General features: G+C 45.3%; 2 protein-coding genes across 2 annotated transcripts; both read left to right on the forward strand.

Annotated features, from left to right (window-relative positions):
* Positions 1 to 568: 568 nt before the first annotated feature.
* On the forward strand, positions 569 to 6,331 carry mdh2 (malate dehydrogenase 2, NAD (mitochondrial)). Its single transcript, XM_063013920.1, has 9 exons — positions 569 to 749; positions 2,442 to 2,610; positions 2,770 to 2,853; positions 2,974 to 3,083; positions 3,689 to 3,814; positions 3,941 to 4,018; positions 4,105 to 4,204; positions 5,440 to 5,591; positions 6,105 to 6,331. The coding sequence occupies exons 1-9, from the start codon at positions 687 to 689 to the stop codon at positions 6,237 to 6,239; spliced, it is 1,017 nt and encodes a 338-aa protein (XP_062869990.1). The 5' UTR covers positions 569 to 686; the 3' UTR covers positions 6,240 to 6,331.
* A 1,308-nt stretch (positions 6,332 to 7,639) lies between these two features.
* On the forward strand, positions 7,640 to 15,088 carry zgc:153345 (uncharacterized protein LOC566129 homolog). Its single transcript, XM_063013808.1, has 13 exons — positions 7,640 to 7,774; positions 9,232 to 9,317; positions 9,410 to 9,506; positions 9,605 to 9,873; positions 9,962 to 10,125; positions 10,215 to 10,361; positions 10,604 to 10,684; positions 11,597 to 11,699; positions 11,777 to 11,835; positions 12,033 to 12,141; positions 12,235 to 12,316; positions 13,046 to 13,190; positions 13,634 to 15,088. The coding sequence occupies exons 1-13, from the start codon at positions 7,640 to 7,642 to the stop codon at positions 15,001 to 15,003; spliced, it is 2,847 nt and encodes a 948-aa protein (XP_062869878.1). The 3' UTR covers positions 15,004 to 15,088.
* The last annotated feature ends 562 nt before the right edge of the window (positions 15,089 to 15,650 follow it).

The raw sequence follows: 15,650 nt of genomic DNA on the forward strand, positions 1-15,650 counted from the left end.
GTGGCTGTAGCTTTACATTTTTCTCCACTTTAATATAATGGACTTAACTAAACTATATGAGATGAGTTCAGTGCCACTGAAATACTCCTATACCCTTCTCTCAGTCTGTGCTTCTTTAGGGTTAAATAAACACTAGCTACCACACTAACAGACCTCACAAAGACGACTTATTTCCATTAAGTAAAACTGACTCTTACAAATGTGATGCATGTAGAATGAAGCTAATCTTACAGTTATATATAGGAGATAAACAGGTTTGAAATGTCACTATTTCTCTTCTTGTCACATGACACTCTCATTTCTGTATTTGAAATGTGTGGTTGCACTTTATTTATCAACAATTCTACATTTTATAAACATACTATTAAAACTTACATAAAATGAGCCATGAGCTTTAATATAAATCCGTTTTATTTTAACTTTATTTTAAGACTGACAGGAACTCTGAAGCTTTTGGGTGACGTTCGAACAACTGACCAATGGCAGATCGTCTGGACGTACGAATCAGTGATTGACAGCTGTTTGGACCAATCACGGAGCGGCATTAGCTGCATTAGCATGGTTGCGCAGCGCTTTCAGTCTCGACTCGGTGTGGATCTGGAGGACGTTGGTGTCACAGTGAGGAGCTCTGAGGAAACACTTGACTGAAACGTTTCGATTAAACTTAACATAAAACAGCGTCCATCATGTTCTCAAGAATCGCCAGACCGACTGCCAGCCTCGCCCGCTGCCTTTCTACGTCCTCTCAGGTAAATAAAGCGAGTCGTTTGATCATGTTAAATGTCACCTCTAAAGCTCTGGGAAGCACCATGGCTGCGTCCCAATCCGCATACTAGCACACTTCATAGTGCGCAGTAGTAGTGCAGTGCCTTTACTTTTTGGACACACTATTTAGTAGACCAGTGTGCGGATTGGAACACCACCTATTAAAACTAATGTTTGTTCTTTTCCATATTTTATTCGATATTTAATGCACTTATATGTTCACATTCTTCCCTTAAAACATTATTCTGATACAGCTGATGAGTTAAACGTTTTATTTAGTTTTATCTAATCGCTTTTATCTGGCTGATTTTAATGCCATCATAAATATGGATAGTTTATCTGCGTCTTATCTGAACTACATGGAACAGGAGTCTCTTATGTGAAATGTGAAAGTGAAGTGCAATCCAGGACATAACAAAATATAGGTCTGCTATTAACTGAAATCTGCTGCACCATGGGTGTGACTGAACACAGTCAATCAGGCTTTATAGCTTTTTATAGCTGAGGGCTTAGAGACTGATACACACAGAGCTTTAAGATGCTGATTGTGAAGTGGGGACATCTCTCTCTGACAGCAGCCTGTAAGCCATGGAGATGTAAAGCTTGCTCGACTGTGAACAGAGACCTCTTGTCCTGGTACTTCACCATGGGTCCAGGCGTACTAGCCCTATTTATAAGGGCACAGAGACGTCTCCAGCTTGTTCAGATTTGCAAAAATGGAAAGGATGGATTTATGTTGATTGAATCTGTATTGCTGTAAATCTTTATTATTGATAGACTTTATTATGAATTAAAATCTGTATATCTTTAAAGCTGATAACTTGATCATTACGGTGACTTAGTTAAAGGACGTGTTGAAGAATGAGGCTGGGCAGAGGTTTGGGTTGGACGTGGACGTGTTGGTGGAATCGTGTTCATGCTTTAGTGATCAGGTGGATTTAGATGTTCAGATAAGTGATCAGATAAATTAATATAGAAATCAAAGTTTCCCTGCCACGCCCGTTTTCTTCCTCCTGCTATAGCAGTGTTTCCTGCAGATCTGATCTTCATGTGTCCTTATGAGACCTGGCTGTTTCTACCTGGATATTAATACACTGTATGACCAATAGTATGTGGACACGCCTTGTTTTTGAGTTCATGTTCCAATTCTATAAAACAAATATTAAATTTTGCGGCAAGAGTTTAGGGAAGGCCCCTTTTTTCCAGCATGACTGTGCTATTGTGAACAAAAAGTCCATAAAGACCTGGTTTGTGTGGAGAGTGGTGGTCACCCCATTTCCCTGACCTCAACACCGGAGTGTTGGTCGACTTTCTAGTCTGACATCGGTAGGTGTGCACAAATTCCCACCACGCAAGTCCACAATAAATATGGGATGTTTGATTAGCTGGTCAGGTGTTTGCATACTTTTGACCATTACTGTGATACCGATATACCGATATATTGATGCAGCTGCAGTTCTGACCCGTGTTTGTGTCGTACTGCATGTCTCACTCGTCGGGTCAGATCAGATTTCGAGCCGTCTCACACGTGCACCCTTTAATACGAACCTCATCACTGGCGCTTGGCCGCTCTTCAAAGGTCAGAGGGTCGTGTCCAAGGTCGTTAGTGTACTGGTCATGGTGAAGTTGTAGAGACGTGAACGATCGATGATCAGACGCGTTCGTTTTCTCCGTAGAACAATGCCAAAGTGGCGGTGCTGGGAGCGTCGGGTGGAATCGGACAGCCGCTCTCGCTCCTGCTGAAGAACAGTCCTCTGGTGAGCGAGCTCTCTCTGTACGATATCGCCCACACGCCCGGCGTGGCCGCCGACCTCAGCCACATCGAGACCAGAGCCAAGGTCACAGGTACTGAATCCAAATCTCCTCTCATTTGTTTATTTAACATTCCTGCTCAAGGGTCCAACCTGTGCGGAAGCCAGCGCCGACCCTTCAGCTCTCCTGGACTCTGGTACCCGTGTACATCTGCGTTTGCATCCTGACCGATGATCTCTGTTCGTGTTTCAGGTTATATCGGAGCCGATCAGCTGGACGCTGCTCTGAAGGGCTGTGAGGTCGTGGTTATTCCTGCTGGAGTCCCACGCAAACCAGGTCCTTCAGTTTGATCCCAGATACACCACACCAGAATAAATACGAGTGGAATTGAAACGGCTGTTTTCAGCTGAAAGAATTGCATTGCATTGAAATGTCGAATCGTTTCCGCTTTAACAGGCATGACTCGGGATGATCTGTTTAACACTAACGCCACCATCGTTGCCACTCTGACGAACGCCTGCGCCCGCACCTGCCCTGAAGCCATGATCTGCATCATCGCTAATCCTGTAAGGAACTTAATCACTAGTCCTGGACCTGGTAGCTCACACACACACACAACAGGCTGAAGTCTCTCCACTAGGGGGAGACAAAATATTTTGTTTTATAATCGTACAGACTGACAATAAGTCGGAGGTGAAGCAGGATTGTGTAAGGTAGGGGACTAGGGGTCTGTGTGAGAACCTGGTGACCCACCCTGCTCCCCCACTACCTACCTGATCAGCTCCTCAGTACAGAAGATTCTAATAACACATGGACTCATAAGGCAGATTATTTAGACTCTCTACTTAGACAGAGATCCACCCATTACATCATCACAGATTTAGTCGGACGCTCCCTCGTGTAGGATGATGGGAAATGCGTCTGTGTAGAGAGAGGGCTAGGTGTTCAGACGCATTGTTGGACGACCGGCTGAAGTTATCACGCTGATATCTGATGGGTTTCGCTTTATCGCCCGCTGTGCCGCTGATGGCGGCTACAGACTGGTTATCGGGATGAAGGAACCTTTACAGCACTAGGTGTAATATCCAGAGTAAACGTCGTCTGGCGGTCGTCTGATCCCTGTGCGGAACGTTTCATGTTGATTGATCGATCCGAGTTTCTCTTTGTTCAGGTGAACTCCACCATTCCCATCACTGCAGAGGTGTTCAAGAAGCACGGCGTGTACAACCCTAACAGAGTGTTCGGAGTCACCACGCTGGACATCGTCAGAGCCAACACCTTCGTCGCCGAGCTCAAAGTGAGTAAACCAAGTGCAGGTCGGGTCAGTCCTGATCACCTGTACCGTACCTGAATAGTCTGACCCAACCCTGATCCTGCTCAATTAAACAGATGGAGTCACTGATGCTCAGGTTTCTGTGTGTAGGGTCTCGATCCCGCTCGCGTCAATGTTCCAGTTGTTGGAGGTCATGCAGGAAAAACCATCATCCCTCTGATCTCCCAGGTAAAACATGTATAAACCCCTCTCTCCTTTTATCTCTCTCATAAATCCTCAGTGTGTGTGAGCTGTGATGCGTTTCCTGTGTGTAGTGCACTCCGAAGGTGGAGTTTCCTGCTGATCAGCTCAAAGCTCTGACCGAGAGGATTCAGGAGGCCGGAACTGAGGTGGTCAAGGCCAAAGCTGGAGCAGGTACCGCTGCCATCGTCTCAGACTAATCGTAGAGTTGTATCAATCCTGGTCTGATTTTATTGGCTTAAATAATGTCACAGAATTAAATCATGATATGTAGTATATATGTTATTATTATCATTATTATTATTATTATTATTAATATTATTATTATTGTTATTATTATTATTATTAATATTATTATTATTATTAATATTATTGTTGTTGTTATTATTATTAATATTATTATTATTGTTATTATTATTATTATTGTTATTATTATTATCATTATAATTTATTATTAATATTATTATTGTTATCATTATTATAATTATTATTAATATTATTATTGTTATTATTATTATTATCATTATTATTATTATTATTATCATCATTATTATTATTATTATTATTAATGTTATTATTATTATTATCATTTATCATTTATTATTATTATTAATATTATTATTATTATCATTATTATTAATATTGTTATTGTTATTATTATTCATATTATTATTATTATTATTATTATCATTATTATTATTATTATTATTATTATTATTGTTATTATTATTATTATTAATAATATTATTATTATTATTAATATTATTATTATTATTAATATTGTTATTATTATTATTATTATTATTCATATTATCATTATTATTATTATTATTATTATTGTTATTATTATTATTATTATTATTCATATTATTATTATTATTAATATTATTATTATTATTAATATTGTTATTGTTATTAATATTATTATTATTATTATTATTATTATTAATATTGTTATTGTTATTATTATTATTATTATAGTGAGAAGGTTTTAATGTTCTCTCACTTGTGGTTTTCCGCTGATCCAGTAAGGCGTGATGAGTTTATTTGTATATAGGTTAAACAGTGGTAACTTGGTGGTTAAGGTACTGGACTAATCATGTGAAGGTTGCTGGTTTAAGCCCTTTCACCACCACATTTTACGTTGCCACTATTGGGCCCTTGAGCAAGGCCCTTAGCTTTCAATTGCATGTCGTTTTTAGGCTTTTTGAGATTTGGCACCATCTCTGGTAGAAATGTGCTATTACAAAGAGCTTCACCAAATTCTTCTATTTATTAATTTCCCTTTTGACTTATACTAACCTGGTTGTGTGTGTGTGTGTGTGTGTGTGTGTGTGTGTGTGTGTGTGTGTGTGTGTGTGTGTGTGTGTGTGTGTGTGTGTGTGTGTGTGTGTGTGTGTTTGTTTAAGGTTCCGCCACCCTGTCCATGGCGTACGCTGGTGCCCGGTTCACCTTCTCCCTGCTGGATGCCATGAACGGTAAAGAGGGCGTGGTGGAGTGTGCGTTCATCCGATCCGAGGAGACCGAGTGCAAATACTTCTCCACCCCCCTGCTGCTCGGGGTAGGTCCCACCGTACACAAACGATAAATAAAACACACTTTCAGGATGTATTTATTATTATTATTAGCAGCATAAATGTTTCTGTCCTTTATGCTTCATTGTTCTGTTTGTTAAGAAGAAGAGCAGATTAAACACTCGTCTCCTCTCCTCTGTGTTACTGGTACCAGTGCTTTTACTGAGGCTATTTAGGGGAAGAGCATTTAGAAATGACCAGTACAGTCCTAACATATCTTCTATCTATAAAATAGCCTGAAGAATAAAAGTAGGAATGAAATCTGAATCTCGATTGCAGATTTGGGATGCACTCTTCACTGCCCTACTGGGACTGTTAAATTTCCCCTCACACACCCAAAATAAACCAAGATTTGCATCTACTGTGTGTGGGGTGGGGGGTGTATCTGTCTCCTGATACAAAACTTTTGACTGAAATCAGGATGATGGGTGCTCATAAACATCGAGGTGTTTTTTTTTTTTTTTTAGATAATAAACCTTTGTGTTGTTTGTGTATTGCAGAAGAACGGTATCGAGAAGAACCTGGGTCTGGGGAAGCTCTCGGCGTTCGAGGAGAAGCTGGTGTCTGAAGCTCTGACTGAACTGAAGGGCTCCATCAAGAAAGGAGAAGATTTCGTTGCTAACATGAAGCTGTGAACGTCGAGCACTTAGTGTACAAACGTCATTATTTATGAATCCGTCTGATTTCAGTCTGATGAAAAGTGTCCATCAATAAAAGATCTACTTTACTAACGTCCCTCCTGATGTTTCATGTTCTGGTGAAAGTCCAATGAAATATTAGTGCAAGAGTATTTATAAATGTTTCTGCATATCCAGTTCCCCATTTGTATTTTCTCCACTGTCGTACCTGACACAGGGATCAGGATCACATACAGAGAGTCACGCACTGCTCTACATTATTCATCGTCTCTGTGCAGCACCTCCAGCAGCCAGCAGAGGGCGCCACAGTGTAGAAACTCAGCATAAATAAATAAATATATACAGTATATATAAATTTAATTTCATATTTTATTTTATTACAGGATCAAACTTTAATAATGACATTTATAAACTAATGCACTTATTTCCTGCTGTGTTTTATCAAACAACACAACATCTCACCTGATATGCAGACCAGAATGATCTGCTGTGGTGCCTCCAAAAATTGAACGGTGTTGGTGTCTTCAGTTCCCAAACCATTATTAAGTTTTATTATTATAAAGATTATAATGAACATGCTGATGTATTTCAACTACATTTGATTTATTCCATTGTTCTTTGCACTTCAAAGCACTTTACTTTAATTAAAGGTTGAGATTTATTACCATCGCGGCCCTGACCAGGATAAAATGTTTAATAATATTTTATTATTTTATTATATTAATTTTGATCGCAGTGTTTAGTCATTCGGTTCAAAACGAGTCTGTTGTAGCCTAGTGGTAAAGGCACTGGGCTTGTAATCAAAATATCGCTGGTTTAAGTCCCACCACTGCTAGGTTGCCTCTGTTGGGCCCTTGAGCAAGGCCCTTAACCCTCAACTGCTTAGACAATACACTGTCACAGTTCTGTAAGTCACTTTGGATAAAAGCCTCTGATAAATGCTGAAAATGTAAAACGAGTCGGTTTGTTCTCAAGCTTCATTTGTGCCATCGCTATAATTTATTTAATTATATATATATATATATATATATAATTTTATTTTATCAATGTAAAGTTTCATTGCTGAGTAAAAAGTGTTAATTAAAGAAATCAGTCACCTGGGTGGAAGCGCGTCTCTGATTGGTGTAATGCAGTAGGTGAACCAGCAGGGGGCGCTGATCCATTTCAGCTGTAATCAGTGTGGAGGCACGAATGCGCGTAACCGCCTGACAAACTCACTAACGCGTTCCTTAATTGCCTCGGGAACGCGCGCGCGCGCACAGGTGACCGGAAAGCCATCCAGTCACGTGTCGGGTGTGGATGTTGCTCAGGTAGTGGTTGACAGTAGGTCTGGATTAGCACTCAGGTGTGTTGGGTTTGGTGTGAACGGTACCGGTTCGGTTCGGTTCAGCTCAGCGATGCCTGCAGTGGTACCGGAGGAGCGTGCACGCGTGCTGGCCGTCGTGCGCGCGCTGAAAGCGGTCGGTGTGCGCGTCAGGAACTGGAAGAACTTCGTGCACGGGGAGAGAACACCTGAGCGCTCACCTGTACAGGTACGAGCTCTAATACTGATGCTGCTGCTGCTGCTGCTGCTGCTGCACATGCACACTGGGATCACGGGATTCGAACCTGAGCATCTGAATCAGTCCCGCATCAGCCCTAGCTCTGAGTTTCTGTAGCTCCATCAGGTCTGAGTGTGGAGCTCATTAAAAGAACCAATGAGTATGTGGACGCCTGATCATGAGCTTGCTCTGTATATTAAAACAGAGTGACAAGACATGACAGCATGTGTGTGGCTGGGTGCTGATTGATCAGTCGGTGTTCCGGTTCATCCCAGAGCTGCTGAGTGAGGCTGAGCTCAGGACTGTGTGCAGCTTTAATTCACGTCTTTATAGAGCTCATGCTGGAACAGGAAAGGTCCTTCCCTAAACTGTTGCAACACATTCAGAAGCATACCCGACTATAAGCTTGTTACAAAACCAAGAGACTTTAGTATGGAGCCACATTAACAGTCTCCACTCTTTTGAGAGAGTTTTTCCCATGAGGTTTCAGAAAGCGTCTGTGGGAATTTGTGCCCGTTCAGTCGAAAGGTAGCACACCAGTGCTGAACCTACTGTAGGGCAGGTGTAGCCTAGCAGTTAAGGTACTGGACTAGTAACCAAAAGGTTGCCGGTTTAAGCCCCACCACTGCCAGGTTGCCACTGTTGGGCCCTTGAGCAAGGCCCTTAACCCTCAATTGCTCAGACTGTATACTGTCACATTAGTGTAAATCGCTTTGGATAAAAGCGTCCGCTAAATGCCGAAAATGTAAAAGTAAGATGTAAATGTTCTGTGAAGTGTGGTGGTGGGGGCATCATGATTTGTCCTCACAGGACAAGCATCAGAGGCGTAATCATTTCCTTTCTATGATTGATTTATTTCATGATTCAGTCATTAGAAGGGGCGTCCCGATACTTTTGATCATGTAGTGTTTAATAATAAATGTTGTTTTATGCATTTTTTTAATGTGGACAGAGAACAACGTGCTCCAATCTTTCATCCACTGAAAAACAGGAGTGGATCTGTTTTGAGTCCCGGTTCTGTAGACGTGAGCGTACGGCGTGGTGTTTGTGTTGTGTGGCTCCATGTTGACGCTCTTTGACGCAGCGTCTCTCGTAGGGATGTAACGATACACTCTACCCTCGATGCGATGCGATTCATGATACTGGGTTCACGGTACGATTTTTCCCCGATTTTTTAAAACTGAAATTGAAGACAAATGATGACAAAGTTTCCTTTTATTATTTATTATTAGGTACAAACTATGCAAAACAATTTTGAATTAAGCCCAATTTAGCTGAAAAAACCCGAATTTGGCAACCAGGTGTATAGCACCAGTGACGTCATCAAGACGAGGTGTATAGCGCCGGCGCCCTCTACTGTTTAAAGAGAATATCGATTCATTTTACATGTCAAATGGATTTGAATCGTGGAATTTTTGAATCGGTTTCTAACTGTCTCTTGTTTTCAGGACTCCGAGCGGCGGTTCTCTTTCGGTCGGGATCTGCAGCTGCTTCCTCAGCAGCGCGTGGAGGAGGTGAACGGTTCCGTCCCGCTGTAGGTGCAGATCTGCTTCTGTTTTCATGCTTCTGTCTGATGGACGTCTGTGATTTCAGTTCTGATTGATCTCTGGTTGGGTTGGTGTTCAGGTTCCTGGTGGAGGCGTGTGGATATCTGTCTCGGCACCTCCACACCGAGGGTCTGTTCAGGAAGACCGGCTCGCTGGGACGCATCAGAACTCTCAGAGTGAGAAACTTTAAACCGTGTTAATAATAAAGTGCTGAACTGAAGAGTTTACTGATGTAGGTTGGACAGACGGGCGTGACTTCTCTCTCGTCCTGTAGTCGGAGCTGGAGAATGGTGAGCGGATCTTCCTGCCCCCCCGCGACGCTCTGCTGCAGCCGTGTGACGTAGCCTCTCTGCTAAAGCAGTTCCTGCGCGAGCTTCCCGCGCCGCTGATAGCCCTCGACCTGCAGGCGGCGCTGTGCCAGGCTCAGACGCTGGAGGAGGGCGCCAGGGAGAGAGCCACGCTGCTGCTGACCTCGCTCCTGACCCCAGTACAAACCCGGACCCTGCAGTACAGCTGTACCTTCCTCAGAGACGTGGCGCTCAGGTACCCGTCCTGCACGGGGGTGATGTGGGTGTTGGATAACTTAAATATGAATATGCAACAACTGAAAAATGCCTGTGTGATGGTGCAGGTGTGATGAGAACAGGATGGAGGTGGGCAGTTTGGCGCTGGTGATGGCACCGAATCTGCTCTCCTGTTCGGCTCAGACGTGTCGTCTCACCGTTCACACCGAGAAGCAACTGGAGCAGCAAACGGCCGCCATCAGATCGCTCATCCTGCACGCCGAGCGCATCGGTGAGACGTCTTCATCACTGACCGCGTCCGGGCGGAGTCGTGTCTCTGTGCTCCTCCGTGCTCCTCTGACCGTGTTGTCTGTGTTGTAGGGGTCGTGCCCTCGTCCATACTGGAAACACTGGGAACGCTGGAGCTGAGTGAATCCAACTCTCCAGCAGAGGGCGCCGTGGTCACCAGGAGGAGCCGGCTCAGCGTGTACAGCAACATGAGCAGACAGAGGAGGAGGAGCGTCGGGGGTAAGAACGTCTGTGTGGCTCTGAATAAACGCTGGACAGAGAGAAGTACCAGCCCACAATCCAAAACAGTTTGGACAGGGTGTGAAATGCAGATAAAAGCAGTGATGTGTCGATTGTTCTGATCTTTATTTCATGTCTTATCGGCTTTCCTGGACGTTCTCATCATTCTTACCTGAGATTTAAATTCAGCTACAGAAAAAGCTCATAAAAGCTGATTTCTGTACCGCTGTGTTTATTTGTAGAGATTTTTGTGGACGCTTTTTCTAAGCTGCGGCCGGGACGGACACCCACCGGCCCCCCTCTGTCCTTGGACGTATCCTCAGGTACTAAAGCACCGTTAGATGTTTTCCACTGATGCAGAACCTGCTGATCCTGATCATTAGGAAACAGTTGAAGTGTTCATCTCATGCTCACTAGTTCTAATCTCTGTTCTGCTGCTCTCGGAGGGTGGGAGTGCTGCAGTTACTCCCTCTGCTGGCTGATCGATGGTACTGCACTACACAGAGACGGGGGATAATGGACATTTACGTTTACATTTCCAGCATTTAGCGGACGCTTTTATCCAAAGCGACTTACAATACTGTAATGGCATATTGTCTAAGTAATTGAGGGTTAAGGGCCTTGGTTAAGGGCCCAACAGTGGCAACCTGGCAGTAGTGGGGCTTGAACCAGCGACCTTTCAATTACTAGTCCAGTACCTTAACCACTAGGCTACACCTGCCCATAATGTAGATCGGTGCTTGACTCTCCGTGCATGATACGGATCTCCATATGAACTTGGTCGGTGCTGCACACGTGTCGGAGGGGGCGTGTCACTCCTCGGTCAGGAGTGGAGGTCTGAAGCTTAAAAGTAGAGGAAAAATATAGTCGGGGAATTGGATATGACTAAATTGGGAGGAAAATGGTTTGTAAAATGCATTCAAAACATCACTCAAATAAGTTTGGGTTCTACTATAGTGTGGATGTGAATGATGGCTAAGATCTGGGTATTCAGGGTTCAGATCTCAGTTGTGCTATCGACCGGTCGGGCGCCTGCATGGACATAATTGGCTAATGTCTGAGGTCGGGGATGGTAAAACAGCCTAGTTATTGATAGGTGCGCTTGTCAGTGCAGGTCACAAGCCCGGATAGAAACAGGATCGAGCAGCAGTGGAAAATCGTCCCTGTGGTTTTATTTTATTTTATTTCTGTTAATTAAAAGTAATTATTTATTCATTCATAAATAATTGTACCAGGTCACCTGATCTCCAGAAGCCCCGCCCCACAGTCTCCGAGCACAGTGAAGCGTAAAGCGTCGGAGGAACCGGTACCAGAAGCGGACGGATCAGCCAAGAAAAGGTACGAAGAGGAACCGTCAGGGTTCGGACGTGCTTCATGACGCATTGTTGATATTTATCTGTTATTTGAGCTTTCAGGCGTTCCCTGCACGACCTCCGAGCCGACGCCCAGTCCATCAGCAGCCAGTCTGCGGACGGTAAGAGTTTGTTGTCCCTCGTCTCTGTGCAGCGCCGTCATTCCGCCAGCAGAGGGCGTAAATGCTGCAGTTATGAGGAATCCCCTCCGCTGCAGCATTTACGCCCTCTGCTGGTGGATCGACGGCGCTGCACAGAGACCCTCTGTCTATAGTGTCTGATCTGGATAATGCTGAGCATCTTCTTTGTTTATAATCAGAATCCACCGGAAATCCGAGTCCCCCGGCGGTGAAGATCAGCGCTGATGAATCGTTCCTCGCTCTTCCAAAGAGGAGAAATCTGCAACCGTCTCACCGTAAATCACTCCGGTGTGTCCAATGAGCTCGCGGTCAGGCGTCCGAATACTTTTGGCCGTATTTATTTAATTAGTAAAATGTTTGTGTGTTTATTTTTCCTCTCAGACCCCCGAAACAAGAAGAGCGGCTTCACCTGAAGAGACGATCGCTCCGATTCTTCAGCATGTCCAGCGGGGGCGCCAGTCCTGTATGCTTTACGCTTTACATTGTCACCACTATAACCACTTACAGGGGGCGCTCATGAGTCACAGCGGTTTGTTTATCCTCGTTCGGTAGTGCTTGGATCCAGGGTTTGAATCCCCATCGTTCCATTCTGGCGTCTACATTCAGACATTATACAGGCTGTGTCTGGGGGAGAGGGGGTGTGTTCGATCACACTGTATCCAGTGATTCCTGCAAAATCTGGACCCACTGCATCCCTGACCACGATAAAGCGATGGTCAAACAATTTCAAGGACTCACGTGTTGTGTGTTTTTAATTCTAGGAGCAGAATCCGTATCTGAGTTCTCTCTCTGGTCCTCTTTCTTATTAATAAAGCGTTCCCGACCACAGAACTGCCGCTCACTGGATGTTTTCTTGTTTTTTTGCACCATTTTGTGTGAATCTAGAGAAGGTTGTGAGGTAAATCCCAGCAGTTCAGGAGTTTCTCACTAAAAGTCCTGCAGATCAGATTTTGTTCTTCAGTCTGATGTTTGATGTGTAGACGGATGAAATAATGACGTGAATGCGCTGTTGTACAGGTGTTCCTAATAAAGTGGTCAGTGTGGGTGATGTTAAATATTTAGTCACACGTTCCAACAGGTTCTTATTAAATTCTTAAATGATCTGTGGAGTGAAATGAATAAAAGAATTAAAACTGTTTTTTAATGTTTACATTATATATTTATTTATTTATTTATTGATATTTTTGATCAGGCTCTGGGCATAACGCCACCCGATAAACCAGTGAGGGACCAGAGCTTCTGCGGAGGAAGCCACGAGGAGAAAACGTCTCTGTTAAACTCGGACAGCAAATCATCTCTGAAGATCCCGTTCATTCTGATTGAGGAGCCGGGGCGAGGTCTGGATCCTCATAGTTATTGTTCTAATACAGCTGGGTAAAAATATTCACCCTCTGGTCACCGTTCACCTCGGTCAGTTTGGGTGGCACCGTGGTAAAACATGCAGCCTGTCTCTGCTATCGGGTGTCTGAGGGTGGGAGGGTTGACGTGATTCTTCAGTGTTGCTGTGATTGCTCCCTCTGCTGGCCGGTCGAGGTGCTGCACCGAGACGGTGAATAACAGAGAGCAGTGTGTGACTCTCTTGTGCAGGTGAAAAGAAGCGGTTGGGTACTAGACACTAGTCCGTATGGGTGTGTGTCAGGTGTCTGCAGCAGTGTGATTCTACCTGGGGAATTGGATATGACTAATAAATAAACTTAGGCTGCAGTTTGAAATGATGTAATAAAACAGTGAGTTGATTACGTGTGTATGTAAACTTCTGACCTGTTCTTCTGCCTCTCAGTGGTGATCGGGAGTGAAGTGGACGACGATCCTGATCTCCTGAACTGCAGTTTTGTGGAGAGCCCTGACCACGCCCTGACCGACCACACCCTGACCGACCACGCCCTGAACGTCCACACCAAGGAGACGATACCCGACCTCCAGAATCTGGAGCTTGAGGCGGCGAGCGACGACGACCGCTGGGTTTTACTGGAGGACGGAAACCTGGAGGTGCTCGTGGAGTACGACGAGGCGCAGACGGAGACCCAGAGACCGGACGTAGGAAGTCCTGAAGCAGCAGAGGAGGTGCGGGCGGACGAGGTGAAGGAGGAACCCAAAAAGAGGAGGAGCGGCAGTAAGAAGCGCTCCGGTCCACGCCGGTCCATGAGCATGCCTGAGGTGGCTCTGGACGTGTGTTTGGATGATGAGGACAGGGCGTCGCCGCAGGAGGAGGTCGGGGCGCACCAGGTCCCGTTCGGTGGTGATTTCTGGTCTGTGTCCGTCAGCCTGCCAGTGAAGAAGAAGCAGAAGGAGGTGAGGAGGAGGAGGTGCGGCACTCTTCACCAGCCCAAGACGGGAAAAGATTCGGCGCTCGATTCTGAAGGATCGATAAAGAAAACGAGCTCTCGTTTCTCCGTGGCTGAGAGGTTCAGGAGCTTCGGAGCTTTGGCTTCGTTCCTCCGCACGCCGACGGTCCGGCTGCGCAGGCAGGGAGCGCGGAGGTTCAGCCGCTCGTTCAGCGACGAGGGGGTTCAGGAGGAGCAGCAGGCGTTCCTCGAGCTGACGGACTCGGAGGAGCCTCAGATCTCACGCAGTCCTTCACCTTCACCCTGTTCCTCAGAAGATTTGACCTTACTGGGGTCGGCACAGAAATCAGACCAGGATCAAAGTCTGCGTGGTTCAAACCCTCGACCCGAGGTCGTCACTGAGGTTCCAATAATCGAAATCTTTGACCTGGATAAAGTGTTTAAGCAGCAGTGCAGCCTGGCCGAGGAGCTCGAGTTTAATACAGCGGGCGACCAGCAGAGGGCGTCGCTCACACCGTCTATAGACTCGAACGTAGACGTGCGATTTGACGTATCGACTCCGTCCGGCCAGCAGAGGGCGGCGTACGCTTCCACAGACTCTATATGCACGGATACAGACGCGGTCTCTCCTCAGCTGTCGCTGTACGGGGCGTCGCCCCCGGGCGTCTGTAAACCGCTGGACTGTCTGTCGTTTGACGGCGTGTTTTCCATCAGCAGCGTGAGTGAGAAGTGTTCCCTCTCTCTGGATCTGTCGCCGCCCGCCTTCCACTTCAGACCCCAGGCCTCCAGGAGGCGCTACCGGGACTCCCCGCGCTGGCCCGCCCACGACGTGCGCATGAGCGCGTGGGAGCCGCTGCCGTACTGAGCGTCCTGCGCGGCGGCGTTCGCTAACGTGGAAGCTGCAGCGTTTTTATTTATTACGTCACAGTTTGAGTGTTGATTTGATTTTCTGTTGCTTCAGTTTGTCTCTTTTTTATTCGTTCTTAATAAAATGAATTTTAATGACTTTTTTACGTCTAAAAATCTTTAATAAAAACTTTAAACATTCAGCTGAGCTTCAACGTTTATACGCACCAGTACACAACATGATCAAAAGTATCAGGACGCCCCTTCTGATGTGTTTCAGCCACAACAGTCACTAACAGGTGGAATAAATCAATCATACAGAGGAAATGATATGCTTCTGACTTTGCAGCAACAGTTTAGGGAAGGTCCTTAGCTGTTCCAGCGTGACTGTGCCCACTTGGTTGTGCACAGAGCCCTGAGCTCAGCCCCACTCAGCAGCTCTGGGATGAACCGGAACATCGACTGAGGCTTTCTTGATTGAACGAGCACAAATTTACTCATAATTACATGTAAGTGTGAAACGTGTGTTGTCCTGAATGCACTGACCAGTGAAGACCAACTGGAGTGTCTCAGTGTTGATGAGCGCCGGAGTATTTGGGTGTGGCCGCCCCTCGTGGACTTTTGGAGGAGGGCAGGAGCTCGACTCTCTCACCGCTCTGATCCACA

The sequence above is a fragment of the Trichomycterus rosablanca genome, chromosome 18, assembly GCF_030014385.1.
Source record: "Trichomycterus rosablanca isolate fTriRos1 chromosome 18, fTriRos1.hap1, whole genome shotgun sequence".
NCBI classification, from domain to species: domain Eukaryota; kingdom Metazoa; phylum Chordata; class Actinopteri; order Siluriformes; family Trichomycteridae; genus Trichomycterus; species Trichomycterus rosablanca.